This window comes from Stegostoma tigrinum, chromosome 27 (assembly GCF_030684315.1).
Source record: "Stegostoma tigrinum isolate sSteTig4 chromosome 27, sSteTig4.hap1, whole genome shotgun sequence".
In the NCBI taxonomy this organism is placed as follows: Eukaryota; Metazoa; Chordata; class Chondrichthyes; order Orectolobiformes; family Stegostomatidae; genus Stegostoma; species Stegostoma tigrinum.
The window spans coordinates 40,562,848-40,580,401 of record NC_081380.1 but is presented as its reverse complement, the minus strand read 5'-3'; the positions used below and the strand labels follow the sequence as shown (position 1 = coordinate 40,580,401).

General features: G+C 43.4%; 1 protein-coding gene and 1 long non-coding RNA gene across 3 annotated transcripts in view; one reads left to right on the top strand and one right to left on the bottom strand.

Moving 5' to 3' along the window:
* LOC132211028 (uncharacterized) overlaps positions 1 to 8,643 on the top strand; it is a 26,766-nt gene extending 18,123 nt beyond the window's left edge. Inside the window, exon 3 of the long non-coding RNA XR_009447312.1 lies at positions 7,599 to 8,643. This is a non-coding gene — a long non-coding RNA (uncharacterized LOC132211028). The remainder of the gene's footprint in view (positions 1 to 7,598) is intronic.
* The window catches only part of LOC125464628 (aldehyde dehydrogenase family 3 member A2-like), a 22,040-nt gene continuing 12,363 nt past the window's right edge, over positions 7,878 to 17,554 (bottom strand). For both annotated transcript variants that reach the window (XM_048557250.2, XM_048557251.2), the window contains exons 5-11: positions 16,957 to 17,165; positions 16,538 to 16,655; positions 14,844 to 14,985; positions 14,129 to 14,295; positions 12,048 to 12,147; positions 10,091 to 10,301; positions 7,878 to 8,223 (exon numbers count right to left, since the gene is read on the bottom strand). In XM_048557250.2, coding sequence (XP_048413207.2) covers positions 10,117 to 10,301; positions 12,048 to 12,147; positions 14,129 to 14,295; positions 14,844 to 14,985; positions 16,538 to 16,655; positions 16,957 to 17,165 — 921 coding nt within the window. In that variant the 3' untranslated portion in view covers positions 7,878 to 8,223; positions 10,091 to 10,116. The remainder of the gene's footprint in view (positions 8,224 to 10,090; positions 10,302 to 12,047; positions 12,148 to 14,128; positions 14,296 to 14,843; positions 14,986 to 16,537; positions 16,656 to 16,956; positions 17,166 to 17,554) is intronic.

The following is a 17,554-nucleotide window of genomic DNA, read 5'->3' as shown; positions in this document are numbered from 1 at the left end:
TGAAAATAAATGAAAAGGAGAATGAGACTAACTTTCAGTTCTCATCATTCACATTGTATTGAAGTACAATTGCTAATCAGGAAATGTCCCATTGAGTATACAGTACTAGATTTATACTCACGCTCAGCATCGCTATAGTGTTAAAGTCTCAGCATTTGCCTTGGCTTAAAATAACTGCCCCAGCTTGGTTTGCCTTCAGGAGGACAAAGATGTGGGGTAAAACATATGGGCTAAATATTTATTGATCTCCAACCATGCTCAGCAAGAAAACAGATCATTTGGTCATTCATCTCATTGCTCGCTGAAAGATTTTACACTCAGACTCGTTGCCAACATTACAACAGTGACCTGACTTTGCAAAATTTGTTATTTGTTTGACTGAGCAGTTTTGGGACATTCTACCTAACAATTTGTATTTGGAAAGGCAAGGACTGAGTAGGGATAGTCAACATGGCTTTGTGCGTGTGGGAAATCGTATCTCGGTAAATTGATTGAGTTTTTTGAAGAAGTAACGAAGAGGATTGATGAGGGAAGAGCAGTGGATGTGACCTATATGGACTTCAGTAAGGTGTTCGACAAGGTTCTTCATGGTCGACCAGTTAGAAGATAAAGGCTGGTGTTGGAGGGTTCCTTTCTGATTGGAGGGCTGTAACCAGCAGCATGTTGCAAGGAACAGTGCTAGGTTCACTGCTTTTTGTCATTTATACAAATGTTTGGATGTGGATAAAATAAGTACATTTAGTAAGCTTGCAGGGGAGACCAAATTGGAGATGTAGTGGACAGTGAAGAAGCTTACCTCAGAGAACAATGGGACTTTGATCAGATGGGCCAATGGGCTGAGGATTGGCAGATGGAGTTTAATTTAGATAAATGTGAGGTGCTGCAGTTTGGAAAGGCCAATCAGGGCAGGACTTGTACACTTAATGGCAAGGTCCTGAGTAGTTTTGCTGAACAAAAGAGACCTTGGGCAGTGAGAAAGAGGTTTGATATGCTTGCCTTTAGTGAGCAATGTATCGAGTATAGGAGTTGGGAGGTCATATTGCAGCTGTACAGCGCATTGATTAGGCCACTTTTGGAAAACTGCAATCTATTCTGGTCTCCCTGCTATAGGAAGGATGTTGCTAAATTTGAGACTGTTCACAAAAGACTCACAAGGATGTTGCCAGGGTGGAGTGATAACGAATAAAAACTGATAAGAACCGCGGGTGTTTTAAGCCAGAAGCAAAATCAGAAATTGCTGGAAAAGCTCAGCAGGCCTGGCAGCATCTGTGCAGAAAAATCAGAGCTAACATTTCAGTTCTGAGGAAGAGTGACCAGACCTGAAACGTTAACTCTGATTTCTCTGCACAGATGCTGCCAGGCTTGCTGAGCTTTTCTAACAATTACTGTTGTTGTTTTCAAGCTTTAGGGAGATGCTAAATAAACTGGGGCTATTTCCTCCTGGAACGTCAGAGGCTGAGGGGTTACCTTATAGAAGTTTATAAAATCATGAGGGGCATGGATAGGGTAAGATCATTTTCCCCGAGTAGGGGAGTCCAAAACTAGAGGACATAGGTTTAAGGTGTGAGGGACAAGATATAAAAGGGGCCTGAGGGGCAACTTTTCACACAGAGGGGGTGTGTGTGTATGGAACGAGCTGCCAGAGGAAGTGGTGGAGGCTGGTACAATTTCAACATTTAAAAGGCATCTGGATGGATATTTAAATAAGAAGCTTTTAGAGGGATAACAAAGTGTGGAGCTGGATGAACACAGCAGGCCGAGCAGCATCTTGTGCTCCTGAGATGCTGCTTGGCCTACTGTGTTCATCCAGCCTCACATTTTATTATCTTGGATTCTCCAGCATCTGCAGTTCCCATTATCACTGAAACAGCTTTTAGAGGGATATGGGCTCAATGCTGGCAAATGGGACTAGATTAATTTAGGATATCCAGTCAGCATAGATGAGTTGGACCGAAGGGTCTGTTTCCATATGATTCTAATTGAGCATTTAAAAAAAAATTAATTGACAGGTCAGTAACTTGGACTACGACTAAATCATTGAAACTTGAAAATGAATTGATCCTTAAAGTGAAAAAGCAATAAAGTGATAAATCTTTAAAGCAATAAAGTAACAGCAGAGTTTAACAGGGACAGATTAGTATTATAAAGCAAACCGCAAAACAACCAAAAGGCTTTCAGTCTTCATTCAAAAACTTATTTTGATTAGAGGATATTACTTGTGTTTGTTCTGGTCTTAACCTGCCACAAATCTGAAAATGAACACTTTTTTTGGACCCGAATCAGGCGCTGGGGCAGAAGATAACTCTTTACGATCGCAATAAACCAGAGCATGTGGGTGAGGGATAAAGCAGAATATTGAGTGAACACTGCCACCTACTGCAAGAGAATGAAACAGCAAGTCGCATTTTTCAATTTAAGCTTTATCGTCCCTATACTCGAGTACAGGGATACACAGTGAAAATTTTACACTGTCGCCTCACACAGTGCCACCTCAGGTTCAAGGTATAAATCTTAATGTACAAGTAGTATTAGAGAGACAAAGTTAAAAGTAAAGCAGTACATACCAATTATTTTTTGAAACTTATACAAAGAACAAAAGTTAAAAGTTAATCTTAAAGTCCTTCCTAGTGTTAAGTGGAAAAACAAGGAATGAAAGTAACAGTTCAACAATCTCTCTTAAGTGCGCCCCTTCCCAGGACCTGTCTGAGAAACCTCGGATTTCCTGCTCTCAACGCTGCAGACGCAGGGGAAATCCTTCACTGACACTTGGGCCCCAGTCTATACTTTGGGCTCAGGCTGAAGCTTTCCCACACTGGACCCCCAGCCAATACCACCCAGGGTCCAGAGCAGCTCCATGCATGACTCCACACACGAAGAACAATTTCATAACTTCAAGATATCTCATAGCGCTTTGGAATCAACAAAATGCAGTCACAAGATGGCAAATCACAGTCACGATGCTCTATTTAACGAAGAGAGTTTGACGGTATATCTGTTCAGTCACGGAGACTAAAAACCGAAAGAACTGTGGACGCTGGAAATCAAAAACATAAATGGAAATTGTTGGAAAACGTTCAGCAGGTTTAGCGATGAATCACTGAGGCTTTTTAACTTCCATCTTGGTACCATCACCCAGTCTCAGCTCCTCACCAGTGTCTTTATCACTGACCCAGTGCTCTCCCTCAGGTGTCCTACTATGTACCCTCTGCAAACATGAGCTCATCCAAAACACACATGGAATATTCCAACTCACATCTGGGTCCCATTCACCCATCTACCCTAAGCTCACTGGATCTTTGTCCAGCATTGCCTTGATTTAAATTCTCAGCTGCACTTCCCACTATCTGTGATTTCACCTCTCGCCTATCTCTAATCTCCCCCGGCCTGACAACTTTTCAAAGTCCTCCAACTCTGGCCTCATTTAAATTGTTGTAACACTGGCAGCCTGGACCTTTATATGAATACTTTTACTTTAAAGATGCTCCTTAAACCTTTCTGTCCTAAATTATCCTTAATGTAGTTTGGAGTCAAAATTTGATTGATAATGGCCCTGTGAGGCCCCTTGAACTTGTTGTTAAAAGCAAGAAGGGTCTAGGCCCGAAACGTCAGCTTTCCTGCTCCTCGGCCTGCTGTGTCCATCCAGCTCCACACCTTGTTATCTCAGATTTTCCAGCATTGGCAGTTCCTACTGTCTCATGTAAATACAAAGTTGTTTTGGTGTCAGGAATTACAACAGCCAAATTGCACAAGAGTCCCCTGAACGCCAATGGAATAAGAGCTCAATTACTGTATAATTTTAAGAAATGTCAATTGAGGAATAAAGACAAATCAAGTTCTGATTTGAGACACAGCATCGTCTCATCCAGAAAGTGTCGAATTCTACTAATGCAAGGGTCTCAAACACTGCTCACAACTGCCTGCTGGAGATGTAATCAAAGGTCCTACATTGCATGCAAGTTATAGATATTGAACCAACCTTTTTGCACAGTGGTTCATAAACTGGTTTCTACAGCATTAAGGAGCCTGCAAAAACTAAAATCCAAGCTGCCACCCTCCCAGTAATGGTGTGGAGATGCTGGTTTTGGACTGGCGTGAACAAAGGCTGAAGTGTCCTCCAAGGTGGCTTTCAGGATACACAACATTGCAGAATCGCCAATTGGAAACTGAAAGCCAAGTTCCTCACTCACGAGGACAACCTCAACCGTGACCTCGGGTTCACATTGCGCTACATGTAACCTCACCACACTGTTCTCCGTTTGTAAAATCTTCCTCACTGTCCTGCTGGGACATGATTACCTGTGGGTTGTGCAGCTTTGGATTTTACTGGTTATGTCGCTTAGACCTTTGTCATGCGACTTTGATATCTACTTATGTTATTCCAGCCATTTGATTTGTCTAACATCTTGTTTTGATTTATTTGTAAATTATCCCTCTGCCTTAATTAATCAGGTCACAGGTCATCCCTCCATATGTTGACATTTTACTCTCACCATTTGACGCTTGAGGACCTGCAAGGACGACACTGTACTCATACTATTTGTACTTAATCGGTTGACACAATACCTGGAATTATCTTGCCATTATCTCTCCACCTATATATTCTGTGCCTGTGCAACTCCCTCCACTTCACTCAAAGGAACAGCACTCGGAAAGCTTGTGATTTTAAATAAACCTGTTGGACTTAGAGACAAAAAAAACCTGCAGATGCTGGAATCCAAGGTAGACAAACAGGAGGCTGCAAGAATGCAACAAGTCAGGCAGCATCTGGAGAAAAGGAAAAGTCAACATTTCAGGTGCGTCGACTTCTCCTTTCTTCCAGTTTCTGCCTAGTTTGCTGTGTTCTTCCAGCCTCCTGTGTGTAGACTTTAACCTGGTGGCATGTGACTTCTGACCTGCTCAGTAATACCTCTCATAATTGGGTGTTGATGTACTACACGCCTTTATTTCAAGGAGGGCTGTGAAAATATGCAATAGCATAGTTGAAGGAATTAGCACTCCGACCCCCTGAGCCTGCTCTGCCATTCAATAAGATCTTGGCTGACTTGACTGTGGAGTCAACTCCACATTCTATTTACCCTCATAACCTTGGACTCTTGTTAGTCAACAAGATATTTATCTCCATTAATTCTACAACTCCCTGGGGAAGAGAGGTCTACAGAAAATAATCAGAAGAATTTCTCAGCTCCAACTTAAATGGCAGACCATTTATTTATAAACGTAATGCCCTTATTCTCACCTCTTCCACCATCATTTCAGCATTCGTCCTGTCAAACCCTCAAGATTTCATACATTTTAAGATGATCCACCTTCCGTCCCGATCTCCATTGGATACAGGTTTATCCTGCCCAACCTTTACCCAGAAGGCAATCAACACACAATGCTAAGTGACTAACCTGCTTCTTCAGTACTTACATCCTTTCTGGAGTTGTACTGTGCCAATTCACCTATCCAGATTCCTTTGCAGACATGGACCGTTTGCTTCATAACTTCCTCTCCTGCCTCACTTCATCATTTGCTCTCCTTCATTAGTTTGAAGCCCTCTATACTACTGTTTAGATGGCTCACAGAAACACTGGTCCCAGCACAGGCCAGGTGTAGACAGTAGAAATCATAGAAACTCTACAGTGTGGAAGCATGCTATTTAACCCAACAGGTCCACACTGCCCCTCTGAAGAGCATCCCACTCAGACTCATGCCCCAGCCCCTGCATTTCCCCTTATCTAAGCCAATATCCCTGGGCACTATGGGCAATTTAGCCTGGCCAATCCACCCACCCTGCACATCTTTGGATTGTGGGAGGAAACCCACGCAGACATGGGGAAGAACATGCAAACTCCACACAGACAGTTGCCCAAGGCTGGAATTGAACGCAGGTCCCTGACACTGAGGCTGCAGTGCTAACCACTGAGCCACTGTGCCACCCCACAGCTCCACTATCCCCAGTACTGGCCCAAAAATCATGGGCTACAAAAGCTTGAACATATGTACCCATAGATTCATGTTACTCAACTTTTAAATGAACCTCAGATTTTAAATTTAACATTGATCTTGTTCTAGGTGCACCTCCTGCCCCAACATTGTGGTAATAGAACAGTGCGTGGAATACAATGCAGTTTGTAGCGTGTGATCTGCACACAAAGTAAAACAACTTTTCACTGTACCTAGGTAGATGTGACAATAATAAATCAAATCAAAAATCCTCAACCACATCCAGACTTCCTGCACCATCTCTGTCCTTCTGTCAATTAAAAATTAACCAGCTTCTCAAATCCGTTTACCCAGCTTTTCAAGGTAAAAACATGTTGAATATACATTAGTATTTTTCCCCTGGATTTTTTTTTGGCTTCGGTTCTGCATTTGCCAATAGGTCCTTAATACTCAGACTCTATGATCAGAGTACCCTCTTCATCTAAATGTGAAGTGTGTGTAAAGGTTGGGGTGAAACTCTCAAATCATCACTTCAATCTGGACATGAAATGTGTTTAACGTCACTCCATTCTACATGATAATTACATTCATCCCCTCTTCATTCAAACCTCCAAAAATCAAACATGCATTAAGTTGTACAACTAACTTGATATGTATCTCTAACGTGTCATGGTGGAAGAACCAGGAATTAAAGGAGCTGCTGGGTTCTGATTTACCATCAAAACTGATTTTGTACACATATGTACAATGACTTTGTCATTACAATGACACATGAATGGAGCAGCCTTTTTAAAAACCTTATGGAAAATTAAAGGCTGGATGGCAGCCTCAAAGCTGAGAACGGGATCAGGAAAGAAAACTACACTGGGATGAGGGGAGGAAGAAGTGGGTAAAACACATCCTGAAGTTAGATGTAATCCATTTCAGAACCAAAGGCTTGAATTGCTAATCAGACCCATCATTAATTCCTAAAACACCCACAGCAAAATAAGTAATTGAAATGCAGCCCATCAGTCACAGATGTAATGTATGAAACGTGTCTATATATAGACACCGCAAACTTACAAAACAGCAACGAGATCATATTCTAAGGTTGATAGAGGGAACAATATTAGGCAGAAAACTAGGGCTATCTCCCATCACACAAATAAAAACACCACGTGAAGTCTTTTACAGCCAAACCTGCTTAATGTATCATGACAAACAATGGCACCACAGATAATGCAGCACTCCCTCAGCACTGCATTGGGATGGTGGGACTATTTTCTGCTGAAATCTCTGGAGTGGAACTTGGATCCACAACCCGAGATTGCACACACGCTGACATCTCAGGACACCGCTTGTCTAAAGTGCAATGTGGACTTCCAGCAATCAGTTGCTGGATTACAACTGGGGAAACAATAGAAATTATAAAGATGTTGCACAGGAGGCAAAGTATGCAGTGTGCCAGAAAGATAAACAATTACAGTCAGTCAACAAGCATCGACTTTATCCCCACAAACACGTCTGTTTGAAAAATAGAGACAGAAGCAGTGCTCCAAACTGGAGGAGACTGCAAACAGCTGCTTTTGACAGCCCTTGAAGACCAGCCAACTTTGTCTTCTTTTGTTGTATGTTTGCAAAGTGTTGCTCTTGGCATTGTAATTCTCATTTTAGATTTCTCCATCTAGGTCAATTGTTGAAGACAAAACTTAAACAAGACACATCCTTAAAAAAAACTTCAGGATACCTCGACCGAAGGCCACAAAAGTATATCAAAGCAGTAAAAGCTGAAAAAAGGAGAAAGCTACCCATCAAATTTGGCTTATAAAACATTTCTTCGAGCAAACAAGCTGCAATATTCCACTAAATGGAGGAAGAAACAATGTTTTGGCCCAGGATTTTAGAAGCATCATGAGAGAGGGTCAGAGACACACAGAATCCACACACAAAAACCTCTACACAGGGAATGAAATGCATCTTAACTTTATTACAAGGTGAATCAGTGGTTTTTGTTTTTACTAACACAGTGCAAAACAAACAAGTAATTATTAGTAATGGGATATTTACAGACAAAGAATCAGAAGTTACAGCATAGATCATTTAGTCCATAATGTCTGTGCTGGTGCATAAGAGATGATGGCATATTGCTACCATTGATTGCAGTTTCTTGAATTGCAAGATTACATTAGTCAGAATGTTCTCAGATCTTAAATCCATCCCAACTGGCCCCATGAACCGGAGGCCTCACAGGTGTCCCAGGAGGTTAAAGTAACACAATAGTGCATTTTCCATGTCTTGCAAAAAAGAATAAATCTGGAAGAAAAAGATGCAAAATTGGAGAGGGGAAACAAAATCTTTTTCTATCCAAACTCCCAAACACCCATCCTTTCATTGGCATGGCAGCCTCTCACCAGGGCTCAACCCTTGGGCAACCTCATCCAAAGCAGGTGCTTCACATTCAGGAGTTTCAGCTAGCAATGGCTCACAACACTGAAGCATCAACAAACCCCGTGGAAAATTCAGTCCTCAAAAGGAATACACTTCACTGGCACTCAATCTGTTTTTAATCAACTGTCAAGTTTCTTACTTGCAGAATGGAGCAGAGAAACTCAATCATACAATCCCTATGTGGAAGCAGGCCATTCAGTCCATAGCCACCCTCCAAACAGCATCCTATCCACACCCACCCCACTACTGTATCCCTGTAACTTTGCACTTAAATTGGCTAATTCACCTGGTCGCCACATCCCTGGATACTATGGGCAATTTCCGATGGCCAATCTGCCCTAACCTGCACATCTTCGGACTGTGAAGGAAACCCGAGAACCCGGAGAAAAACCCACACAGACAAGGGGAGAATATGCAAACTCCAGACAGACAGTCACCTGAGGGTGGCAATGAACCCAGTTCCCAAGCACTGAGCCACTGTGGCATCCCAAGTTGGCCAAGGTTTTGTTAACTTTACTCGGGAGGCGATAGGACTAGGCTTGTTGTCGCTAGATTAGAAATTCAGATTAAAAAAAGGGAGAAACTCAGCAGGTCTGGCAGCATCTGGGGAGAGAAACAAAGTTAAACATTGAGTTCAGTGACATCAGGAAGAGGGTAACCTACTGGAGTTTCTCCAGCAGTTTTGTTTTTGTTTCACACCTCCAGCATCCATATGTTTTTGTTTTAGTAGTCCAGAAACCCAGTTAGTGTCCTGACAACAAATCTAATAAATGCAATTTTTAAAAAAAAAAATCTGGAATTAACGGTCTGCAGCTTGGGAAATATAGTGGAGGCAAGTTGAACTGAAGAGGGCATTGGATGGTTTTTCAGAAAGAAGAGAAGCTTGTTTGTAGGGATGTAGGGAGTAAAGGCAGAAGATTAGCACTATGCAATAAAGCCAACCAGATTTGAGAGCTAGTACAGGTGCAATGGGCCGATTAGCCTCCTGTGCCTAACTATTATCAATGGTTGTAAAAATCCATCTGGTTGCCTAATGTCCTGGAGGGCAAGCAAGCTGCTGTCTTTACCTGGTCTGGGCTATGTGACTGCAGACCCACAATGAATGTGGTTAACTCTTTACTGCTCTCTGAAGTGACTCTAGCCAAGCAATCAGTCGTATCCAAAACGCAATAAATACCCTGCCAGAGATACCCAGATCCCACTAACGAACGGAGTAGAACTAGAACCAGTGAACACTCCCAGCTAGAAGCATAATGGTAAGATGACAACATGAATCAGCCCCAGCACAGTGGTTAGCACTGCAGCCTCTCAGCACCAGGGACCTGGGTTTGATTCCAGCCTCAGGTGACTGTCTGTGTGGAGTTTGCACATTTTCCGTGTCTGTGGGTTTCCTCTGGGTGCTCCAGTTTCCTCCCACAGTCCAAAGATGTGTAGCTTAGGTGGATTGGCCATGCTATAGTGCCCAGGGATGTGCAGGCTAGGTGGATTGGTCATAGGAAATGCTCTTTGGAGGGTAGGTGTGGACTCAAGGGGCCAAATGGCCTGCTCCCACACATGTAGGGATTCTATGAATCCTGACTGAGAAACATGATCACCATTCTTGGCATATCACAGCAACTCCCCATCCTTCCTTGTTTTGGGAATTCTGCGGTAGATCACCTTGGCTCAAAAAACCAACTATGGATAGTTTGTAAAGTGTTGCTCTCGTGCGTCCAGAAGCACTGACCCTCACCTGGCAGCCTGTGGCTCGCTGCCAAGTCACATTGTTTCACATCCGCGTTTCTTCATCAGCCAAAGGGTCCATTTTCGCTTTGAATCAGTGGCCGGTGCATAGCGGACACTATTCACCTTCTCCATACCCAGAGACTTCAAGACACAAGCTCGCCGGTGGCTGAAGGTTTCAAAGCTGAACTTCCCGTGGTAAGCCCCAGTGCCACTTTTCCCTGGCAGCGGAGAGATCAAAAACACACACAACGAGAGAGACTGTGGTTAAAGCACCACCATTATTCCTCACAATGTCCCACATCCCAGCTCCCATGTATTTAAGCTGCAACTTTACCCCTTTAAAAAGGCAACCAGGAAGAGATAAATTATTGTGAAGTAAACATAAGCTCAGCGCTTTTTTTTGGGGGGAGGGGGGCATGAAAATAGTCAGCGAGAAGGAAGTGAGTTCGGGTTGGGATACTTTTTTTAGGCTTCACAAGTTCCCAGGAATTGGAAAGACCCCCAGACTCTTCCAGCACACACCTGACTGCATCATACACGATGGCAGCTCTGCAGGCAGTCAAATGGGCTAAATGGTTATATTTCTTATGGGAAGAGGAATTTGGCACAGAACAACTCAATCCCAGGTAAAGCCACGAGAGTCCCATTCTGGAAAATCCCCCAAACAAGAAAATCCCAAACCCTGACTGCTAGGAACAATGATGTAACCAATGCCATCATTCCTTGTACTTCAGAGACTCTCCAATGGAATTGGAGTAAGTGCACAACACTTCATATGATGGTACACACAGGAATATAGAGAAGAAAAAAATTGGAGAAATCAAACCTGCTTGCACAGAAGGCAGACACAGCTTTTTCCTAGACTCCCGTCAGATACAGTTACACCCATTCAAGGGGCAATCAAAAGAAAGGATAAAAGAATAGAAGACTACGTTGTCATGTAGTAAAGCACAGCAAGCTCCCACTGATAAGAATTAACAGAGACAGTAGTCTATGGTATCATTCAAGGGCCATGATTCCTTTGTCAATTCTTGGGACGAGATGGTTGTTTTACGAAGAAAAGGTTGAAAGGGTTCCATACAGATTTGCACTGGGGAGGCCATGGGAAGGCAACGGCATGCTGGTATTATTAAACCTACTGTTCTGGTCCGGTAAGGTTCTAGGCATGTGAGTTCGAGTCTCATGGTGCCAGATGGTGCAACCTGAGTTCAATAAATATTGGGGGTGGGGAATGAAAGAAAAAAGAGCTTGTCAGGTGGTAATAAGGTTGATAGTTTCCTTTTAAAAAAGGAAACTGTCATCTTTACCCAGCCTGGCCCACATCAACGTGGTTGACTGAGTAATAAATGTTGACCCTGAAATGACATTCACATCTCAAATGAATTTTAAAAATAAAAAGTAAATCCTGAGGTAGTCCACATGACAGGGTGGATGCTTCTGGGGAGAGGCTAGTACTAGTGGACTACATTTACAAATAAGAGATCCCCTGTTTCAAAAAAAAAGAGAGGGGAAGAGATTTTTTTTCTGAATAAAAAAGGTCTTGAATCTGGAATTCTCCTCCCCAGAAAGTGGTGGCCGTTCAATATTTGGAGACAGAATTAAACATATTCTAAATTGACAAAGGGAGTAAGAGGGTATGGCCTCAATTAGAAAAATGGAGTTCAGGCCATAACCAGATCAGCCAATGATCTGACTGAATGGTGGTTTAGGCTAGAGGGGCTGAATTCAGAATTCATAGCAGGGAGGCTATCCCTGGTATCTTTGATAAAAACATATGCCAAAAGAACAAATGAGATGGTTCTTCAGCCTCCTTACCCTGGATATTACCAGCAACATGAGGTTCCAAAAACAGCAGAACCGGAGATCACTTTTATCCAAAATCCTTCTCCCTTCATCCCAATGATGTCTAGTCAGTTCCACCCATCCAACATTGATAAGAACCAAAATAAACATTTCTGACTCACCCACACCCCCAAATGGGAGGGTGTCAACACTGTAATGGATCATACAGTCATTGGCAGTTACACCACCACTGGATGTCTCTGCAATAATCCTCTTGATCAACTGCAGAGAGAGAGAGAGAGGAGATAGAGAGACAGTTGTGCAGTTCTAACTTATTCCAATTCAATTGCTCCAGTCTCTCGGTCTGGAGGTTGCCGGTTGGGTGCTAACTCATCTGCTGACTCCCCAAGCTTGTCTGCCATCTACAAAATTCCAGTTAGCAGAGTGATGGAATACTCTTCAGTTACCTGGAGGAGCGCAGCACCACTATTCACGAAGCCTGGTGCCATTCCAGGACAGAACAGCTCACATGATCCACATCCCATGCATCATGTTATCATACATTCCTTTCACTGACAGTGACAGCAGTGTGTACAGCTACAAGATGAACTGCAGCAACTTTAAGACTTCTTTGACAGTGCCAGTCAAACCTTCAACCTCTACCATCTAGAAAGATAGTGGGCAGCAGATACATGGAAACACCATCTGCAAGATCCCCAAACCACACCATCTCGTTTTGCATATATAATCATTGTCCCTTCCGAGGTTTCTATCATGCGTGTTTCAATCGCAGCTGATGGCAATAATGAACAGGGTCAGATCCCAGAGGAAGATCTGGCTTGACAGACCATAAAAAAGTTGTTATTTTTCTCCTTGCTTACTGCAGAGGTCAAATCATTGAACAACAAGGCTATCAAACCTACTGCTAAAATAAAGAACAAAGCTTAGTACTCACTCAAAAAAGAAAAAGTACATTACATTCTTCAAGATGATTTGAAATGTCTCATTATAGATGGTGGGAACAAAGATTCAACCCCTTAACCCAAATGACTGTACAGATATCCAAACTCATTGAACTGTCTCTACTGAAGTTCCATTTTCAGCTGTGATCAGTTTTCCCACCCCACCCCCGACAGATTTGTATTCATTCAATAATATTTTCTTCAGTTATCTTCTAGATACTAGAAGGGAAAATTGCTAACTCAGGTCACTGATTACTTAAAATGGGTTTCATTATACCATGTCTTCAGTAACCTTGTAGGATGTCTTCCTGTTTGCTTTCAAGCAATTTGGGGTTTCGCCCCTTCTACCCTGACTAATCTGGAGATTGCTAAACCTACAATACCTCTGCTGTTATTGGATGACTGTCTGCACCTCTCTAGCTGCCTTGCAAAATGTAACTCAGTAAATAACTCCCCAGGTGGCTCACAGTCCAGTGATCTACAAGTCACAGGATTTCTTCAAAATTTTCTTTTAAACTCACCGCACAAGATGACCTTCTGACAGAAGTAAAATAAAACACTTCTTCCTCCACTTTAAAACCCATGCTCCCAAATAACCAGGAACGTTCATCACAATGTACTACTACAGTTCAAAAAAGCAACTCACTTCCATCTCCTTGGGACAGTTATGGCCAGGAATTAAAATGCTAGCCTATCCCGATACTCATATTCAAAAGATTAAATTTGCAATAATGAACAAGTCCAAAATGTTAATATTACTACTGTGAAGCATGGATAAAAATCTACCTGTTTAGATCACGTACAAGTCTGGAAGCAGGTAAGAATTTAAGGCTGTACCACAGAAAGCGATATGATGACAGGGAACAGAAGTATTGTGATGGGCACAGGTTTTAACAGCAAGAAGGGTCATTTCAGAGCGGAAAATGAAGATGACCAAAGGCAGGGCTGCTAACTGGCTAGGTTACATCGCAACCAGCAATCATGTTGTCCATTTGGTGGAATACAGTCAAAGATTCATAAGTAATCCATCTTCCTCAGTCTTCGCTGAGCATCAGAGGAGAGAGTGGGAGAAACCAAGAGCAACTGTGAGCTACAGGATCAGCCCTCTCTCAATAAGTGGTCTGATTGAGTTCAGTCATTCATCAGGTCAATTAGTTTCCAGGCTTCCCACCAAAAAAGGTTAATTCAAAGAGACTGTGTAAGTAAATACATCACTGCACTGCAGTTAGACCTTAAAGTCTGGAGACCAACACATATAACACAAACCCGAAGCAGCCAGCCACAGAGGCCTCAATCCTTACGTTTTTGTTGTGAGAGAAGACGTAGAGAGCCAACGGCTTGTCCCTCTTATTGATGAAGTCAATGGCCTCTTCTGCGCTGCTGACCGTAAGGATGGGTAGCAATGGGCCGAAGATCTCCTCCTGCATGATCCTGGAGTTGGGATCCACATCAGTCACAATTGTGGGAGCTGCCCAAATATCAACAAGAGGCTTTTTCCTCAGTAACAGAAAGGACCAGAGCTCAATGAAGTCTCGATCTCAGTCTCAGGGTACTCCCCCACCCCCTCTAGCCCCCACCCCTTGCTGTGCCCTGGTCACTGCCTACTCCTGGTTTCAAATCAAGTGGTTCACAGATCTCCCTCGTGTCTCCAAAGGAGGGGTTTCCCTCCAATCAGGGCTTCACCTTGTCAGGATATCAGGAGTGGGATCTTAGCAAATCGTTCCACACCACAACCCATCCATAGACCCTATTTCCAAATTCTTTGGCACCCGTTCATGCTGAATCCACCAATATAGGATGGACCATTTATGACTATATTGGCTGTAAATAAACTGAGAAGATGGGCAATTGCAAAAAGGTGACAAAAAGTGACTTATTTCTTCAAAAGGGGTTACATGGGTTGTCTGTTCCACAAGAGAGAATGCGACTCATACTGCTTCATGCTGACATTAACATACAGGTCACAGTGCTAAGGGGTTACTGATCACACTCCCCTCCGCCCACCTCTACAAGTACCTATGTAGAGATCCTTTTCATCGCTCTGACCACCAAACATCACGTTCTCTCCCTCCAGCAAAGACATCAGTCTCTGAAAATGCCGCTGGTTTACAATACGTCCGTAGTCTGGGGATTTCTGGGGATCAGCGCCATAGAATTCCTGGAACAGACCAAGCAGGGATGGTCAGATAGGGAACACACTAATAACCATCCAGACTCCACAACATTAGGAGGTAACATCAAGGTGAGTGGGTCAACAGTAAAAAGAATTAGAGGCAAGGGAATCAGGAAGTCTGGACATCAGTTAAATTGTTTGGCCAAAATGAATCCACTATCAAAGCGACATTAATGGTGGGTAGACAAAACAAAACGAGAAACAATATCTTGGATAAAAGCTGCTCAGTTTCTCTCAGCGATTTCAGAATTGAAATTTCACATTAAATTACTGGAAGTTTAAATTTAATAAACTGGCAGCAGGAAAAAACGTAATCACCAGACTGTTTTGATTGCAATAAAAACTCATTTTCCTTTATTCACTTGTGGGACATGGGCAGTGCTGGCTGGACAGCATTTATTACCCATCCCTAGTTGCCCTGCTTCACTAATGCCCTCCACATGATTGGGGAACAGGCCATCGTCACCCAGTGTGGGTCTACACACGACTCCAGACACACCGACGAAGCAGAGTTTAAACAGCCCCTGAACAAGCGTTGCCCGTTGTGAGAAAGCTGTTACCTATGGTTCAAGAGGGAAATACAACTTCAGTTTCTCAAAAGGCATTGGGATTGCCAATGAACGCCAGCCGTTCCAGTCATGCCCACATCTGGGGAGTGAATTTTAAACAAAAACTAAAAGCTGCTCATGGCATCAATCCCTCCTCCGTTCAAAGAACCTCCATTTCCACTCACATTCCTCGAGTTTTAGGACTGGGTGTGTAACTGCTGCTCATCTCCATGGCAACGACACCAGATGTATGCAATACAGGAACACCCCGGAGCAGGAGTAGGCCTTTCGGCCCTTCAGTATAATCATGGCCCCTCTGATGGTTGTCTCAACTGCATTTTTCTGCCTGCTCCCCACAACCTTTAACAAATTGACAGACATTTCCAAAGATGGGGCTCGCTTCATTCAGACAGAGATTATGGATCAAATCTCTCAGGGGTCAAATGTCAAGGGAGAGGGGACATTAGAATCAAGTTAAACGTAGCCATGGACAAGAAAGCGCCGGAGAAAATGAGTATTTGACGCAGGTGGCTTTGAGGCCGTACACAAACCGGGAGCTAGTGACAGTCAGAAACTACATCAACAATTAGGAGGAGGTTCAACAAGTGACTGAGTGGAAACAGAGGGACAAAAGGGAAAGAGGTCAGACAATTGGGAGAAGAATTCCATGGAGGATAAACCCAACACTGACCTGCTGAACCTACTGGTGCTGCAATTGTGTGATACAGTACATCCTCAAGAACTGGCTGAACACTACAGCTGCTGGAACATGAAGCCAGCGCAGAGATTAACCCCTCGACTACAGGGCTGGCACAGCTTGTGGGCTTCAGCGATTAGGGGAGAATCACAGCGAAGGCAACTCGCTTCGGAGGACAATCCCACCCAACCCAGAACTGGGCTTTCCTCTTTCAGGAGCTGTCTCTCCCACTGCTGCTCCCACCGTTTCTCTCCTTATTGAGTTACTGACAGTCCCTGCTTTGTAAACTCACAGAGACAGCAGAGCCAATCTTCTTCACCACTTCATCCTGTATTCTCTGATTACACAGGATGTAATCTGGAGCGATGCAGGTCTGACCACAGTTCGTGTACCGTCCCCACGCAATACGTCTGCAAAGAATAAATAAGAAACTTGTTCAAGGTTTAGGTTTGCAAAATTCAATTTTCACAATTTGCTCGTCCACCCAGAACTTTACAGCAACTTGCCTAATCCTATTAATCTCACTCTCCCCATGTCACACTATAGAAACCATGCTGGAGTGTGAGGCGATCCAGAATAGAACCTGGAGTGTTGCTATATGTTTGGATAGAGTGGAACTCCATCTACACTTGTAAATGTGTGCCCCAAACCCACACTCAGATCCCAGCCCGCTGCAGCAGTGCGACAGTGCCGACCCTCGCACAAACCAACCTGCAGGCCACGTCCAGGTCACAGTCACCATCAATGTAACATGGGCTTTTCCCGCCAAGCTCCAGGGTCACAGGGGTCAGATGTTTGGCTGCAGCCTCCATAACGATCCTGCCAACGTTGGTACTGCCCGTGTACAAGATGTGATCGAACTGCTGCTTCAACACCTCCGTTGTCTCTTCGACCCCTCCGTTAACAACAGGGTAAAGATCCTGGGCAAAAAGGAATGCAATTGGACAGGGCAAGAAAAATAACTATTTATCCTGCCTCAAAAAGATCAAATGATTATACAAACAATTTCTCAAAATAAAAAAGGATCTTTTGTAGGAACTGGAGTAGGCCATTCAGCCGCTCAATTTTACTCCAACAGACAGATCAAACATGCTGTGACTGAATGTCAATGCCAAACGTACAGGCCACACATGAAAAAAGTAGCTATGCATTCACAAACAACAACAAAAACAGAAGTGGCGGGAAAAGCACAGCAGGTCTGGCAGTATGTGAAGATGATTTAAAAAAAAAAGAGAGAGAATTTCAGGGGAAGGGTCACTGGACCTAAAATGTTAACTCCTGATTTTTCCCCTTCACAGATACTGCCAGG